A 19,478-nucleotide genomic window follows, 5' to 3' on the forward strand; every position below is an offset into this window, starting at 1 on the left:
AAAACGCCTACAGCACACAATCAGGAAGTATAATTTCACTTGGATGCAAAAAAAAGACTGACTTCAAACCTAGCCTCAGTTGAGAAAAGTGGTCAAGTTGAGAAAGGATGCTTAATTTTTACGAAATTAACTTCGTACTTGGCAGTTGACTTTGAGTGTGCTCTGTCCTTGGAGATAAATACAGCTTTAAATCACAAAATTGTTGTTGTTGTTTCAATGTAGTCTTTTAAGTAGCTGGAAATGTTCTTTCTTTCTTTTTTTTTAAAGATTTTATTTATTTGACAGAGAGAGACAGCGAGAGCAGGAACACAAGCAGGGGGAGTGGGAGAGGGAGAAGCAGGCTTCCCGCCGAGCAGGGAGCCCGATGCGGGGCTCGATCCCAGAATCCTGGGATCATGATCTGAGCCGAAGGCAGACGCTTAACGACTGAGCCACCCAGGCGCCCAAAATGTTCTTTCTTTAATTTCAAAACTTGAACTCCTTGGATTATTAATTTGTAAAACAGAGGGTTGAATATCTAAGTCTGCAAAATCTATCATGCTGTTTTTAAATTGGGAAAACCTTGAGGGAATTTTAATTTTAAGAAATGAAGTATTTTCAAGTATGAAAATAGAACCACTAGGATATTTATAATTCACCTTTAAGCATGTACTTCTGAGGACTAAAATTTACATACCCTAAGGTAATGTTAAGACAAATATATGGCAGTGTTCTTTCACCCTGCAGGTAGTAGACGTATGGAATTTATTATCTAATGAGCTCAGACTGAAATTATACATGGTTTTGAAAGTGAAAACTTAGACAAATTTAAACCTAGAAAATTTTAGTTTTTTAAAAAGACAATCTTTTGTGGTATAGATCTAAAATTTTAGGTTGATATTTACAGTCAACAGTAGGTTTCAAGAACTAGTATTCCTATCAGAAAGAGTACGAGACTGACTGTACCCAGTATGGAAATTTTCATTTTATAAACAATGGTGATCTCTGCTTTTCTATCCAACATCTTGTTGCAGAATGGGCCAAATCGTAGGAGCTGCTCTTTCACTTCCCTTCTTTCCAGCGAGGTATTCCCTAGCCCCTATAATTCAAAACCTTTTCTTTTCACTGACAGAAGGATAATCTTCAATGCCATCACACATCTCGCCAGAGCTGCGTGAGCAGTCCCATGACATTCTACTGCCTCTGCCTTTTTGCGCCAAGGTTTAAGTTCTCACATTCTTCCTACAATAGGAATGTACATTATTCTTGGTTCCCACTGTTCTCCAAATAGAAGGGAGCTGTAGGAAGTGAGGCAATAAGGGTGATAAATGGTGATGTGGGGCAAGATGCATGGAGAGAAGCTTAAGATTTGTTTTTGGTAATAGAAAGTCTGAAAATATACAGGGGCTTACCCAGAGCAGGTAGAGTGAGTAAAGCAGGAAATCAACCACCAAGTTGGCTTTCCCCTCTAAACCCATCTAGGACAGGGTATTTTTTTTGTTGATTTGTTTTAGACCTCTCAAATCAAGATTCCTTTTTTATTCTTATTTGGGTTACATGATATAAACATATTTTCCCTTTAATTTGTTCTTTCCCATTTTGTTTTTAAAATCCACTACCATGACTTTTATCTTAATACTTTCTTAGTTTCTTTTACTCTCTGCTAGAAATGTGGTTATATATTCTTTTACTCAACTCTAATAGTGTTAATCATGACTTTTGTCCTTGTTTTTTGCAAAAATTCCCAATTTCCTTTTGAGGAGTCTTTTTTGAATAACTTAAGTTTTACCTTTTATACATTAATTCCTTTGTGTCTTTATATACATATCTTTATGTTTTCCTTCAGATTCTGATTTTCTTCAGCTAAATTCTAAAATTATCTGGTTAAATTAACCTATTGCTGATTTTTTTTTTAATTAAGGAGAAAAATTCCCTGAAAATACAGCCTTATTTGGATTCAACATATTTAATCATGATTGTCAGTATTACTTGATACTGATATTAATATTTTACATTTACATCGGTGCTATTAATAGCTTAACATTGTATCAGAGAATCGGTATGAAATAATTTTCATTACTATTTCTTGTGACTTAATTTATAGTCTATCATGTGTTCATTTTCACTAAATGAAGCATTTAGTGAAATGTTTCAAGTGCATGAAATGCTATGGTCTGAGTGTTTGTGTTCCCCACAGAATTCATATTCTGAAATCCTAACCCTCAAAGATGGTATCAGGGAGTGTGGTCTTTGAGAAGTGATTAGGTCGTGAAGATGGAACCCTCATGAATGAATTAGTGCTTTTATAAAGAAAGATCCTTCTGAGATTCCTCACCCCTTCTACTGTCTGAGGACACAGTGAGATGGCACCAGCTATGAACCAGCAAGAGGACCCTCACCAGATCACAACATGCTGACACCTTGATCTTGGACCTTCCAGACTCAGAACTGTGAGAAATAAATTTCTGTTGTTTATAAGCTACACAGTCTGCTATTTGGTTATAGTGGCCCTAATGGACTAAGATAAGATATGATAAAATGTTTAGTGATGATATATATGTATATCATATAGATATAGATGATATAGATATAATCATTGCTGGATGCAAAGGCTAACACACACATCTGTTAATTCAAGCATAGCAACAGTGTTGTTCAATTCACATATACTCTTAATTTTGTTGATTTATCATGTGTAGAGGTATCAAGTTCTTCTCACTTTGATCCTATGTCAATCTCTAGTAGTAGTTTGGCAATAATCACCTTGTAAAATTGTAAGCAATCATATATGCTTTTAGTCTTATATTTTCTTCACAAAGTAAACATTTTATCATTATCAAGTAACTTGCTTCAACTCAATGCTTTGTGCCTTAAAGTTAATTTTAAAATCTGATGTCAATATAGCTACATCAGCTTTATTGTTTTGTTGTTATTATAATTCCTGCATTATCTGTACTGTCCTTAAATGTCACTTTTTCTTTTATCTTTTTCAGGGGGTATATCTCATAATGTGCAATATGGCTAGATTTCCATTATTCAGTCCAACAGTTTTCTTTTTGTCTTTCAGTTAATTACATTAGTCCATCCTCAGTTACTGTAATTGTGAACATACTTTGTTTTTTTAATTGCTATTTATTTTATTTTTTAATATTTAAATACAGCTGATACACAACGTTACATTAGTTTCAGGTGAACAAATTAGTGATCTGACAAGTTTATACATTATGCTATGTTCACTGTAAGTATAGTTACCATCTGCCCCATTACATTGCTATTACTGTATCACTGCCTATATTCCTTATGTTCTGCTTTTTATCCCTGTCACTTACTCATTTATAACTGGAGGCTTGTATCTCCTTCTTCCCCTTCACCCATTTTGCCCAACCCCCCACTTACCTCCCCGCTGGCTACTATCAGTTTGTTCTCTGTACTTATGGTTTGATTCTGCTTTTTGTTTGTTTATTCTTTTTTTCTGTTTTTAGATTCCACTTATGACTGGAATCATGTAGTACATTTGTCTTCCTCGGTCTGACTTATTTCACTTAGCATAATACCCTCTAGGTCCATCCATATTATCTCAAATGGCACGATATTATCCTTTTTTATGGCAGTGTAATATTAAATTATGTATCACATTTTCCTTATTCATTCATCTATCAATGGACACTTCGGTTGCAATGCTGCAATAAACATATTACCTTTTTCAGTTAGTGTTTCCCTTTTCCTGGGTAGATACCCACTAATGGAATTATTGGATCATATGGTATTTCGATTTTTAATTTTTTGAGGAATCTCGATACTGTTTTCTGAGATATCACCTTAGAATGGCTAAAATCAGAAGACAAGAAACAACAAGTGTTGAAGAGGATGTGAAGAAAAAAGAACCTTATGTACTATAGAAAACAGTATGCAGGTTCCTCAAAAAAAAATGGATGTATTTGGTTTTATTCTATCATTTTGTTTAAATTTGTTTCTATTTGTTTTGGGTTTTCCATTCTTATTATTTGTCTTTCTTATTTCTTCTTTCCCCACTGTATTTATTTGTAAGTTGTTCATTGAATTTTATTTTATCATAGCCAGACACAGTATTTCAAGACAGATTCTTTTTAACATTAATAAGCATACCTAGCATATTTTTGAATAATCAGTTATTCCCATTCCAAAATAGTACAAGAAATCTTAAAGTATTTCAAATAAATCATCCCTTTCTCTGTTTACATATTGTTGTACAAAACTTAAACACTTGTGTTACTATTTTTGTCTTGTGTTTTCACTCTTTTAAAGACATCAATCTTTTTTTAATAAAGGTTTTTATTTTTTTAATTTTTTTTTAAGATTTTATTTATTTATTTGACAGAGAGAGAGGGAGGGAGCACAAGCAGGGGGAGCAGGAGAGGGAGAGGGAGAAGCAAGCTTCCCAGTGAGCAGGAAGCCTGATGTGGGGCTCAATCCCAGGACCCTGAAATCATGACCTGAGCCAAAGGCAGAAGCTTAACTGACTGAGCCACCCAGGAGTCCCTAAACATTTCAATCTTAAACTAAGAGAATATCCTAATTATTACTGAGAGTTAATATTTTAATACATCATATATTTACCAATTTACTTACTCACTATCACATCAAACTTATTGATCAGTTAGTTTTCCTTATTCCTGAAGCAAATAGTTTTCAGTTCGGTTTCAATTTATGTTGATGATAATATCTATGTTTTTGTGTATCTGACACAATAAGCAATGCTGTGGTTTCAAAATTATTTTTACACTGATCATATTATAATATTAGAATGTATTTTACTTCTACTAACCCATTTAGCAATGTTTCACTTTCATTTGGTGTCCATTATTGCTATTGAGAAAGTTGCTGTTGTTCTCATAGTAATTCATCTGCCATTTTATGATCATTCTAAGATATTTAATTTTTTTCCATTTAGGTTTCATTGTCCTTTCTAAATATGAAGGTTTACTACATTTTATTTTATAAATTATATAGTAAATATAATATGCAATATTCTTTATTATACTATAGTACATTCTCACTTCTTATCACTCATTTTGACCTAAATATTAACTTCACCCCCTTTCTTTTATATTATCTCCTTTCTGGAATTTATGTTTTCTACTGTGAATGGATAAATAATGTCTGTGTATTAAAACGCATTTGATTCTCATTATTAGTAGTAGTTGTTTCCATAAAGTAACCACTAACACTGAATTTCTGAATACTGACCCATTGCTCCTACGGGAAATACATACTTAGGTTCCTATGAGACTCTGGTCACAAGATTTTCATCAACTGATCAATAGATAACTTTGTTTCATATGTGTTTCTGTTCAAAGACACTTTATTTAATATATATTGTTCATTAATTAACATAGAACTCGTGGACAAACAGCACCAGGACTCACGGCTGAATGAAACTTACCATTAGGCACATCACAGCCTCTTGAACAGGCATTTCGACACTGTGCTTTGGAGCCATTTTAAGCAGCAAAATTGCCAGCAAAAACACAAAAATGCAAAACACATGGTACTAAATAGACCATGAAAAGAACACTTGTTTACAGTCTAAAAACTGACACAAGAAGGCAGAGTCTCTTCTTATTCAACCTTAGCTAGAAACGTATATGTGGGGGGACAAACTTTTAACCATTCTGTTCATGTCCTTGAATGACCACAAAAGCCCCATGAGTATTGATTTTATGGCCCTAAATAAATTTAAGTGAATTTTCAAATGCAGAATCAACAAATAATGATAATTAACTATAATTTCGATTTCTCTCCGGCAAAAGAAGAAAGACTAACACTACGGCTACATTTAAACAAAATGATCTTATGATTATAATGTAGAGCAAAGTAGCCAGATACAAATAGTGAATGCTATATATTTCCACTGATGTAATATTCAAAATTAGTCAATGTTTATTTATGGTGGCATAAATATACATAATGATTATCTTTGAACAGTTAATGACTAGAAGGAGTAATAAAACATTATTATTATTTTAATAACAATATCATAAGGAGAACTCATTTGGATTGAGGCCCAATTTCCTAGCCCATAAAAAAGTAAATGTTAGATTCTTGCCTAAGAAAACTCCATAATCATGATTATATCATATCATAATATGATTTTTTAAATATTTTAGCATTATATATTATCTTTTACATTCTCCTGGTATTTCATAGCAATTATAGGCACTTTGAAAAATAATATAATTTATGTGACTTTTACCATTGATGAACATTTCATTACCAATATTTTCTATTAATTTTAAATTTTACATTGTTGTCTGAAGTTGGAAATGATATGAAGATAAGTGATGTGAGATTTTCTCACTTTTGAGTATCTAGTCGGCAATACATAATGAGTCAGTGTAGATTTCTAGTTTGAAAACTAAATTTAAAGGCCAATTTGATTATTTCTGAAGCATACTTCTAATATTAACATGCTGGCTATAGAGTCTAAATAATGCCAAACTGAATGCCTATAATTTGATGGCCTATGTTACAGCTGAAATCAAGATAAAATTAACCTGGTCAACGTCCAGCAGTTTCAAAGAAATAAGAGGCGAAATATATAGAAAAATATATATCCTCACGGTAGATACTGAACCATCAGATTGGATATATATGAGAACCATGTAACCCTGGAGGCCTTAGATAAGTTTTCTAGTAGAACAATTATTGATCCTTTTCCTCATGATTATACCAGCCACTCTCTTATCAGAAATTGAACCATTAGACTAATTACTCACTGTAAATTTGTAAAACTGAGATAACAGAGTTTTTCAGTAGAAACGCTTTTCATTCTTTTATTTGTAATAGCAAACATATCCATAGTAGGCAATCAACAAATGTACATAGAGTAGATGGATAGATAGATGGATGATCGGATGATATCATGTGAAGCTCTGAAGGACTCTTAAAATGAAAATTCCTGACTTTGAACTTATTGCCACTTTTTGTGGTTCTAGTCAGGAATCATTAGAGGGGCTACTTCAGTATTCGATTTCAAACCAATATTGATGCAAAAAAAGTCTTGGTAAATATAAAGAATGGTTAGCTTCCAGTGTCTCTCAGAAAATTTGATAGTAAGTAAATATAAAGCACTTCTATATGCCAAGATCTGCTATAAATGTTGTATATGCATTAATTGAGTTAATTCTAAATACAACTTTGTGAGATATATACAATTATTAATCCCATTTAGTGGATTATGAATATCTAATAAAGCTGTTTTAAGTTTGTTTCCTCTGAGCTGAGAAGCAAGAGATCCTAATAAGAGTCAAGGGCCCAGTTACTATAGCCAGACAGCCTAGAAGCAAATCCTGTACCACCCCTTTGTTGTTGTGCAATGGAGTACAAATAGATTGCCCAAATTAAACAACTTTGGAAAGAGCAGGGAATGAAATAACTGGGGACTCAAACCAGAATGTTTTTTTATAGCCATGACCATAACAATGTTTATTAGGATTTTTTTCTCTGCCATTGACCTATGTGCATATTACTTGTTTTACTACTACAGTAAAACCTACTAAATTACTATTACCTAACAAAGTCTACTATTATCTTGGCTTTTGTTAAGAATCAAGTAAGAAAGAGATAATACTGTTTTTGGAATAGTTACTAGGAATACCTTAATTAGCCTCTGACTGGAACTCTCCTGGCTCTAAACAGAATAAGCAAATCTGAGGTTGATTTTTTGTGGAACTAGTCATGTTAGTATTATGATATGTTTATGGAATCTAATTTTTGAAAATAACAAAAATTAAATTATTTTTTAATTCATTAAACTCAAGGAACAGAATGAGAGGAAAGTTTGCAGAAAATGCATACATTTTCTAGTTACCCAAGTAATGAAACAAGTTATCAATGACAATCAGATGGCAATGTACAAGTGACCTGGTAAAGAATTAAATAAAAGTAATTTTTTTTTTTTCAAATCACCTTCAAAAGCAGGGATTGTTCATACCTGAACAACTTTTTGGGACTGCACATCAACAATAAGGACTCTGTCCAGAGTTGGCTGTGCAACATAAATGAACTTGTCTTTGACGTTAACAGCTGAGGCCCACACACACCTCTGAACTTCATCTCCTTCAGCTTTGGGACAGACTTCATCCTATAATTTAGAAAACAGGGGGAAAAGTGAATATCTTAAATTATAATATGGGTATGGCATATTAGGAGCAAAATTAATGTTTGATGCTTAACTACTTTCAGCATCAAACGTTAAATATATACATGCACAGAGAGATCGTGTGTGTCCTAAATCAAATAATATATATTGCATATTTAAGCTCATTAAATGTACATACAAATCAATGTAAATAACTCTTTGATATTAATTTCAGCAAGCTCTTACTTACTTCTAATAGGATATAGCCTGTCATATGTTACTACCTGTTCATAACTCAGTAACTTCAGAAATAGATAATAAATACAATGTTTTCTCTCAAATCCTCCAATCTTAAGCTTCTTTACCAGACATTAAGTGTCACACTAAAGTATATTTAGAGTTTATCATGTCAGTGGCTACCCCCAAGGCATGTCCTTCATCTTTTCAAAAGCTGCCGGATAAATTAGAAAGTTTTCTAATCTGTGGAGAATCAGAAGCTTAGAAAAATTATAAAACGGTAGCCATTCAGAATGCTTATTTTATTTTTCAGTTTGGTATCAAGGTGAAATTTTATAAACTCTTTTAATCTGCCCAAGCAGATTATTATTCTTCTCCTTCACCCTCAACTGTTTTCTGGTTGAATATTATATAGTTTGTGCTAGATGGCCATAAATGAGGCAAAAAAAAAAAAAAAAATATATATATATATATATATACCTACTATTTCCTCCTTTCCTGAATTTTGTCAATAAATGAAGGTTGAAGGGATTTAGGCCCTTGTGATCCATGCTGGTAGACACATCACAAATGGAATAAACGTGATTTAGTTCATTATTTTTGTTTCAGGCATTTTTTTTATTCACTGGCCTTTTTGTTTTGTAACTTTCTCAAGTTACTTATAGTTAGGAAAACACTAAGAAGAGAGATTTGTTGAGCTGTACATAAAATATGCATGTAGTGATTCTAGCATTTCATTTGTTTTATTATTTAGGTATGATCACTGATTACTGATATCTAATTTATTGATTTGTGTACTACAGTTAGTAACTCTTAAATTAGAATGCTCTCCTTCTCTAATTCAAATAAAAACATTTTTTTAGCAGACATTCCACTCACCATTTGTATTTAATAATCATGAAACATAATTAACAAGGTTTTCATAATCAACTCCACTAAGCATTTCTTTTAAAGATAAGATTGACAGCAAATAAACCACATTTGACATATAGTAATTAAAATGGATATACCACAGTAACGCCTTTTGAGGGAGCACAAACATAGTAGGTGGTTTTTCTCTTTGCATAAAATTTAGAAAATAATGTAAAAACCAGAGCACCTTGGAAGCTCAGGGTGTGGTCGGTCTGCTGTTTTTGTTCTCCAAGTCTCAGATCTGATTCAGGGACAACCTGGAGTATCCACTGATTTTTAAGATTCAGTCCAGAAGTTGCCAGGTACAGTCAAAACACCAGGAACATAAAATGAGAGTGTTTTCCTTTAAACAGTACAGGTGGTTCCCAGGCTTGCAGAACATAACCGAACAAATTGAAAACTAAGCATTTAATGTATGGTTCTGGGAGTTCTGGAGGCATGAAATTAACTGTTACATAGAATGTACCATAATCATTGTAAAATGATTCCCAGTGGCGTCATCCTGAGTCATGTCCACAGCACCCTCAAGCAGGCAGCACAAACCCGAACTCTGTCCTCAGCACATGAGCACAACCGTTTCACTCATCGATTCACTGGAACATTATTTTCTATGCCAAACATATTTCTTCAGAAGCATATTAAATATCTTTGACAAGAACCTATTTTGTGAGAATCCAGCACTATGTAAAATATGTACTTGAGAGGCATGAAGATGTGGGGGAAAAAAAAGCAGGATCTGAGGTTGATGAAAGGCTCTGAACACAGGGAAATTGTTTATAAATTCTTTGCTGTTGTGTAAAAGCTACCAACAAAATCTGCCAAAATAATAGGAAGTGTAAGTGACCTGTCAGCGAACCAGGAGCAATTTCCACCCCTTTGTTTGCTACAAAACTATTCAACAGTAAAATAAACTGCTCTGCTGGGAATTATTTCCTATTTGTATGCTGTCTCTATAAGATGTCCCTGACCAGCCTCACAATCATTTTTACAAAGCCATTAAAAGTTTCCTGACAGCCATCCTGAGTTTTCTTTGCTTCACTTTATGCCATTATTTCTGATTATAGCCTATTAGGTCCCATTTTACAATGGCACTCTTATTTTTTCAGATCACATAGATTAATATTTATTTCTGTGGATGGGAATTTTAGAGGAATGTTTTTCACATACATTAGGCATTTAATGGGATAAAAGAAGAGCTCAAAAAAACCAAAGATGCAAAATAAAATTAATACATACTGATGAGGAAAATGGCCAGGAATTATATCAAGAAGTTTAATTAAATCACTTTTTATAGAAATGTATACCACCATTTAGAGTAAAAGGAATTAATAAGATATTAGAACAAATAGGGTGAGAGTCAATAAGAAAAAGGCAATTCTAGTTTGTAGTTATAAATTGTCTATTTCCCCTTAGGTAATTTCCATATTTAATTACATATATCCTGTGTATGCATTATCCCCTTCCAAAATTTTAAAGGCAAACAAGATCTGTTTTTAGTGATGATAGAAGTTTGGATTTAACAATTAAAATAATGTTGATGATACCTGATTGCTGAAAATAAGTAGGCCAAATAGATGGATATACGCATTCATCTTCTACAGGACTTTGCCATTTTTACTTATTGTATTGACTGTCTATTAAAAACACATTTCCCAGGGCGCCTGGGTGGCTCAGTCGGTTGAGCCTCCAACTCTTGGTTTCAACTCAGGTCATGATCTCCGGGTCGTGGGACTGAGCTCCAAGTCAGGCTCAAGCTTAGTGCAAAGTCTCCTTGAGAAGATTCTCTCCCTCTGCCCTTCCCCTCAACTCGATCTCTCTCTCTCTCTCTCAAATAAAGAAATAAATGAAATCTTAAAAAAAAAAAAAAAAAGCTTTTCCCTCAAATCTCCAAATTTCCATCTCTCTTTCCTCTTCTTCCTCATAGTACCCCTTTGAGCATATCTTCCATCATTCATGGCAAGGACAAATGTTATTTGTCACAAGCACCTCCATGTTCCTTGCATCCAACTTAGTAAGTTTCTGTCATTATCCCCTCCTCTCAACCTTCTCTCTAATCATAGATTTGTCCACTGTCCTTTGCCTTCAGAAAGATATGTCCTATATTTAATTTGTCATTGTAGTTATGTATCCAGGTATTCAAATGCGAACACTCCCTTATAATTTCAGAAGTAAAGAATAAGAAAACATTACTTGGATTTTATCTTCTTTCCCTTCCAATCATCCATCTAATTCTCTTCAGACACTAAACAAGCTGTCTAGAAAGTTATTTCCATTTCCTGACCTTTCGGTGTAAATTGTTCATAATTCAAACTGGCTTTCATCATCCTCTCTCTTTTGATAGAGGAAAGATCACCAGTGGCCTTGACATTTCCAATCATTTGTCTTTATTTCTTGTTGGGAAGTACTTATTAAGTACTTACTATGTAAAAGTATGCAAAACTATACTTGGAAATAAAACCATGAATACACGAGAATGCCTGCTCTCAAGTTGCTTATAATTTCTGATGCATTTGTCAATTCAGACATTGATTCTTCCTAAAATAGTCTTTCATTCTTGTAAGGCAAGGATCAGCAAACAATGGCCCCAGGCCAAATTCATAGCATTTCCTATTCTGGTATGTGGCCCAACAACTGACAATGTTTTTTTCATTTTTTAATGGTTGAAAAACAAAACAAAACAAAACAAACTACTACTTTGTGACATGTAAACATTATATGGGATTCAAATTTACATAAAAGTTTATTGGAACAAAGCCAAATCCATTCATTTAAATATTGTCTACGACTGTTTTCATGCTATAATGGTAGACAAAGATCGTGTGGACTGCCAAGCCTAAGATATTTACTATCTGAACCTTTGCAGGATAAAATGTTGTTGATCCCATTCTTAGATATATCCCTATCATTTAAATCCTATTAGTGAAATTCTGTCATAGTGGCTTCATTATATTATGTTCCCTAATTATGATTCAGGAAAGGTAAACCTCACACTTTGGTTTTCTACTCCATTTCTTTTACATTAAATTCCTCTGAGAGTGCATTCATTTTTATTTATTGATTTATTTTAGAGAGAGACAGAGGAGGGGAAGAGGGAGAGAGAATCTTAAGCAGGCCCCATGCCCAGCACAGAGCCTGAAGCAGGCCTCGAGCTCACGACCCAGAGATCATGACCTGAGCGGAAATCAAGTATCAGACGCTTAACTAACTGAGTCACCCAGACAAGCCAAGGGTGCATTCATTCTTATTGCCTTATTGTAATCATGATCAGATGATACAAAGATATTAATCTGTGGCCTTGTCAATCACCAGGCCTTCCTTCCTCTATCAATCACTTTACAGAAAAAAATCTGTTACATGAACAATTTGAAATAGACATAATAGTAAAAAAAAAAGTATACTCTATTAAAGGTGATTCAAAACTAAAGAGAAAATAAAAAAAGGTGAAATACACATACACATACATGAACACACATAAATAAATTATAGATAGATGATAGGTAGATATATGATAGAGAGGGAAAGATACACAACGAGAATAAAAATAAACTGGTATTAGTATTATTAAAAAAGGCATAAATAAGTATGTAATATATAAAGTGATCTAACATGTATACAGCCAATTTGGGCATTGATTTTGGCAGCATTATGGATTCATCCAAGGGTGGTATATAGACACTCCTAGGTAGGTACTGAATTACTGGAAATGTATATTGAGTCAAAGACTGAGATAAAAGACAGTTTGATGTTTTGATCAGAATGTAGCATTTAAGTTTAAAAATTCGTAGATATATTGTAGATATAGTTCCCTTACTGATCTGGTCACTAGTGATTGAAAATAAATTGATTTTAGTAGTTCTGCATTGTTTAATTTTTCCTGCTTCTCTACCAGTCATGTTCCTAAGACTGGCACGATAGTTCCCTCCTTTGGCAGTAATTGAGAGTTGGCGGGAGAAGAGGGCCTTTGCAAAAAAAAAAAGAAAGAAATTTTAAAAATCTATTCAAAATGTGTAACTGCGATCTTCATTGTACTCCAACAAATAGTCTGTTTTTCTAGCTAGAATATTCTCACCAATATTTCATAAAAATCAATGATTTTCCACAGCTACTAAAGAGCACACCACACATTTTATTAATCAAATTCTTTTCAATCTCCACTTGGCCATCATATTTCCAATACCTATGTGAATCATCCCTAACTACTATAGGTCTTGGTGATTTTCTTCTTGTCTGAACTTCCATAGCACTTATATTTTGTGCCACATAACTTGGCATATAACCCTGTACTATCATTCTCAGTTAAAATGTTAGCCTTTGCTCTTCCCATATTTTTACATTTTCTAAACACAATAGTGAAGGTACAATATTTCCTCACTAAATACTTGTTTAAATGTCACTTATCATAGCAAAAAAAAAAAAAAAAGTCAAAAGTGTCTATTTCTCAGTCAAGCCATGTCATCCAGAATGATTGAGAAACTGAATTTTCAAAAATGTTGTGTGTGAACAACTGCTACTTGGCATATCATTTGTTACCAAGCTGAGAACAGTATAGAAGTTGAAAATAAATATTTAGAACCTTACATAGCAATTTGACGTTGCCATAATAGCTATGTGCTCCTATGATCAGTAGACTTATCTCTGTGAACAGGATTTAGACCAGTCTGGGTGATGTCAAACTTGCCTGGAAGGTTTCTTGGGAGAAAAATACTTACTGGGTAAAAAAAAAAAAAAAAAAAAAGGATTGAGCAAAAACCAAAGTGATTCATCCTCCCCACCAAATAGTTTAAGAAGCACTGATTTTAAGCTTTCTTTTCTGTCCCTCTGTCTCTCTTTTTAAAATCCAAACTGTCATAATCTGAGTCTACTGAGATATATAGAAAAGTAAATAATGAAACACTTTAAAAAGTAGTGTTCGCGGGCGCCTGGGTGGCTCAGCTGGTTGGGCGACTGCCTTCGGCTCAGGTCATGATCCTGGAGTCCCAGGATCGAGTCCCGCGTCGGGCTCCCTGCTCGGCAGGGAGTCTGCTTCTCCCTCTGACCCTCCTCCCTCTCATGCTCTCTGTCTCTCATTCTCTCTGTCTCAAATAAATAAATAAAATCTTAAAAAAAAAAAAGTAGTGTTCGCTTTATCAGTAGAATGCAAATAATTATTCTCAATGAGGTTTTGTTCATTTTATCATGAATCGAGACAAATGAAACAAAGGTTCTTTTGTACTGGATTGGAATGTCTAGGTTGGGATTCCTAGGATATTTTTCATAGCCATGTGGAAATATAAGTAATCAAGGTTAAGCTTTTTTGAATACACCAAATACAGTGTACTCTGCTGATCCTGCTTTGCAGTATTAAAAAAAAAATGAGATTTTACAATTATGCACAATTAATTTAGTATCAGTGGTTATCTTCCTGTTGAACCATTTTTTTTGAAAAAGAAAGACTATGAATTTGAAATACTTTCATCAATTTTATTTTATTTTTTTATTTTTTTTTTTAAAGATTTGATTTATTTATTTGTGAGAGAGAATGAGAGACAAGAGAGCACGAGAGGGAGGAGGGTCAGAGGGAGAAGCAGACTCCCCGCCGAGCAGGGAGTCCGATGCGGGACTCGATCCCGGGACTCCAGGATCATGACCTGAGCCGAAGGCAGTCGCTTAACCGACTGAGCCACCCAGGAGCCCACTTTCATCAATTTTAATTGAGATTACTGCTTATAACCTGAGCAATAAAACTGATTTTTTCTACAATTACATATATTCAATTTATCTAATTCTATTTGCCATTTCATTTATTAAAGTGTATAAACAGTCTAGCTCATATTAGTCAAAACATAGGTAGTCATGGAAATGCAGGAGGTGATTTGCCTTAATTTGGCCTATCTTAGAAAACCATCATACAGCATGATTCTGATTCTAGGATATCAAAAGTACAAAGACCACATTACAGAAATTTTCATCCTTTCTTTTAACATTAGAAGAATGTTTTTATGTATTTTAGTGTTACAATAAAAATGGAGCTGATAACATTATACTGTCATAAATTGAGAACCAGTTTCTTTAGAGACAGGGTATTAAAGACGTTATGAAAACAGGCCTTGAGATCAACCAGACCTAGAGGTCATGTCCAGCTTTACACTCATATTAGCTGTGTAAATACTCCTTTTGACCCTCATTTACCTCGTGGCATAACAATATTATCTATTACATAGGATTATTATGCACATTAAATAAAATCATGTTTGAAAAGGTCAAGGGATCAATAATGTTACTTGTTACTTCCTTTTTTTTAAAGATTTTATGTATTTATTTATTTGAGAGAGACAGAGCATGAGCAGGGCAGAGGGGCAGAGGGACAGGGAGAAACAGACTCCCCACTGGGCAGGAAGCCCAATGCAGGGCTCAATCCCAGTATCCTGAGACCATGACCTGAGCTGAAGGCAGACACTTAACCGATTGAGCCATCCAGGTGCTCCATACCTGTTATTGTCATATAGAAAATTTTCTAGGGGCTATATTTCATGAAACTATAATAGTCTACATATTTTTACTACGTTTTTCAAATTTCCATAATGTTTTAGAGAGAAGTTCACTCTGAATATTTAAGAGTTTCAGAGAGTTACTTTAAGTATGGAATGATTGTTGCAAAAGAATTATTCAAGAGAATTTTTTTGACCCCCTCTATCATTTGGTAGTTCTGTGACATTGAGCAAATCACTTGACCTCTCTCATTTCAACTGGAAGTTGAGGGGACTGAATTAGGATTTTGTCAATTGTTTTCAAAAGAGAAAAAAAAAATCCAAAGCTCTCTGAATTACTTCTACTCTGCTTAAATGGAAAATGTTTTACCCAGTTTATAAAAATATTATGTTAGATAAGAATAGCAATTAAAAAAATAAATTTTTAGAGGGTTAAGTTTCAAATGTCTACAGAATATAAGAGAAGAAAACTGTAGACCTTTTATAAACATAGGACTAGATGGTTTATGTCTTGGTTCTCTTGATTCTTTTTTTTTTTTTTTAAAGGTTTTATTTATTTGACAGAGAGAAAGACAGCCAGAGAGGGAACACAAGCAGGGGGAGTGGGAGAGGGAGAAGCAGGCCTCCCGTGGAGCAGGGAGTCTGATGCGGGGCTCAATTCCAGGACCCTGGGATCATGACCCGAGCCGAAGGCAGACACTTAACGACTGAGCCACCCAGGCACCCCGGTTCTCTTGATTCTTGTAAAGGAGCTGAAATCCTGTCTCAGGCTTGGTCCAAGGGCCAGTAGGCACTGAGAATCCCTGGGGCAGGAACTTAATGTCTGTTGGGAAAGGCATAAATTTGAATAATGGGGAAACCAAATTAAATATCAAAACCAAACGTGTCAAGATAGGTTGAAAAACCAGTAGAGTTTGGCAAAAAGGTGTTGGTATTAAAAGTTAATATCAGGCACTAAAAAAATTAGACAACTATGGTGGATATCAGATAGTGTAAATTATATGGACCCATTTTGTTCATGGTAGATAACTTAATTAAATAGTAATGGGGATAGTTGAAACTACAGAATTAGTTGTGTTTAATTTTGTTCCCTAACATAATGAAGACCTGATTTGTATAGAAGCAATAAAAGTCTTTCCTGACTTTGTTTTACAAAGCACAATTAGTAAGTTGGTTAGCTAGAGGGAAAAAAATAAGATTAACAAATTTTTTCATTATCAGATAACACATGAAGTTAACTGAGCAGAAAGAAAAGAAAAGACAGAAAAAATGAATTGGAGCAACCAAGCTGAGCTATAGTATGTAAACTTTTCTTTAAAATAATGGAAAACTCATTATAATCATGACATCATTATGAATGCTAATGAATCTCATGGGAGACAGGGCTTACTTCTTTCAAATATGTTCTATACTCTAGTTTCTTTAAGTAGCAGCAGAAAATACTTATTCAAATGGTCCCTTCCAACTATTGATTAGTAGACTCATCAATAAAAAGATCAATAAAACATTTGTTTAAATGCCAAATGTACACATTCCCCTGTACAATTTTTCTGACAGCTGGATACCTAGTCTTATTTTTTTTTTTTTAACTTCAAGAAGAGGGAGACTTCTTTGTAACGTAGACTTCTGAATTTTGACTAAAGAGCATAAATCTCTCCTTCATAGCTTTCCATCATTTGATTTGGTTCTTCTGTTTGAAGCAATACATCCTATCCTAAATTTTACATAAAAGTCCTTCAAATGTTAAAGATAGTTTGTTAATGTGGCTTTAAATCATGGCTTCCAAAACTAAACTTAAGTTTTTTACTTTCAGTCCAACTTCAGAAATTCATTTTCTTTGCCATCCTAATTATCCACTTCATAGGTATTATTTTTTTCAAAATCTATAATTGCTTTAAGTAATATGATCTGAGCACAGAGAAATGAGATCTGTCAAAATACAATTGCTTGCTTTTAGAAGACATTGTAAATGATTCTCTTTGGATTAATTTACCTTGATGCTTTGAAATTCTTATGTTAAAATGGTGTAAATTAAATCATTTCTCATCATTACAAGTCCATAGGATAAAGAGGGAACAAAGTTAAACTTTTAAGGAAAAGGATTGAACAGTTGTAATGAGATGGAATATCAAAAACAATATAATGCCTCTTTCCTTCTTAAAATGATCATCTGTCTCTTTTTTTAGTAGTGATACATGAGATTTGACAATGCGCATTTTACTAATATTTCTTTTTGGAGACATTCGTTGAAGAGCGACACAGGTTTTATTGATTACCTTTTTAGGTATGCATATGTAATCTCTTCCTGTGAATAGGTTACTTTGTCTTGTAACTATTTAAGAAATGTTGACAAAGCATAAACTGAGTTAATTTTACAGTTGTTGGAGTATCTACATTTGGTTAAATACTGTGTAATATTTAGGAATTTAATTTTTTTCTGTGGCACATAATCTCACAATGCAGATGGTGACATGTCATTTTGATCGAGTTCTTCCATCTTCCCATATTGTCCAGCACAGAAGTGCCTTATGTGGAAGACAGGCTTAATAGTTTTTGCAAGACTACTATTTACTGAAACAAATTATTCTGAAGGGTGATAGATTTATCTTCAAAAATTATAAAGCTGTTTATAGGATAACTACATGCATTTCTATTTTTAAACCTTATTGTAACACACACATAAATTTGTTCCACATCAGAATGTCTTCACTGAATAACATTACACTTTACCTTTTAGGTCAATATACTTTTTTTTTTAATGTTATGTTAATCACCATACATTACATCATTAGTTTTTGATATAGTGTTCCATGATTCATTGTTTGTGCATAATAGCCAGTGCTCCATTCAATACATGCCCTCTTTAATACCCATCACCAGGCTAACCCATCCACCCACCCCCCTCCCCTCTACAACCCTCAGTTTGTTTCTCAATGTCCATAGTCTCTCATGGTTCATCTCCCCCTCCGATTTCCCCCCCTTCATTTTTCCCTTCCTGCTATCAATATACTTTTAAAAATTATTTTAACATGATTTATATTATTTACTGTTTAATTATTATTGCAAATGACATTACAGTCTATTTCTTACAAGTATGCAGTGAAAAGATACTGACCAAATAATTTATACACCTATGTGTTTTGTTATGTTTGTAGCAGTTAAATAAAAACCATGAAAACAGGCCCATTTTTAAAGCATATTTTGCAAATGTTAGAAATAAATTTTATATTAAAAAATAACAATTTAGTTCTGTACCTACCTTCTTTATCGGTAGGAAGATACAAACCAAAGGTACATTTTCTTTGTTTTTTCTCTTTAAAACTAAAACTTTACTTATTATATTGCCCACAGAATTGTATTTCGTGTTGTCTCTTTCTTACTGATGAATTAGATAGGAATTCTGCCACACTCTCCGGTTCGATAAATTCTTGACTAATTAAACATGAAAACCATATTGAAAATTCACCAAAACTGCCTCTGCAATTTAGTTCAATGCAAATCCCTTAAAATGTAGTAGAAAGATTATCTAATCAGATCTGCTATTATTTTATTTCACCTTTAAGTTTTCCAAATAATTTCCAAAGTGAGCTATCAGTAAGTAAAATAAATTTTTAGGAAACTCTATTAGTAGATAACTGTATGCTGAACATTACACATTAAAGAGTTACTTCTTTTTAATTGAAGTCCAGTTGATACACAGTGTTACACTAGCATCAGGTGTACAATGCAGTGACTTGAAATGTCCCTACATTATGCTGTGCTCA

General features: G+C 33.5%; 1 protein-coding gene across 1 annotated transcript in view; it reads left to right on the forward strand.

Annotated features, from left to right (window-relative positions):
• FSTL5 (follistatin like 5) overlaps window positions 1–19,478 on the forward strand; it is a 637,910-nt gene that overhangs the window by 557,489 nt on the left and 60,943 nt on the right. Inside the window, exon 12 of the mRNA XM_081813100.1 lies at window positions 2,679–2,745. Within this exon, the coding sequence (XP_081669226.1) occupies window positions 2,679–2,745 (67 nt within the window). The remainder of the gene's footprint in view (window positions 1–2,678; window positions 2,746–19,478) is intronic.

This window comes from Leptonychotes weddellii, chromosome 2, assembly GCF_054177405.1.
Source record: "Leptonychotes weddellii isolate Sample4059 chromosome 2, ASM5417740v2, whole genome shotgun sequence".
Lineage (NCBI taxonomy): Eukaryota > Metazoa > Chordata > Mammalia > Carnivora > Phocidae > Leptonychotes > Leptonychotes weddellii.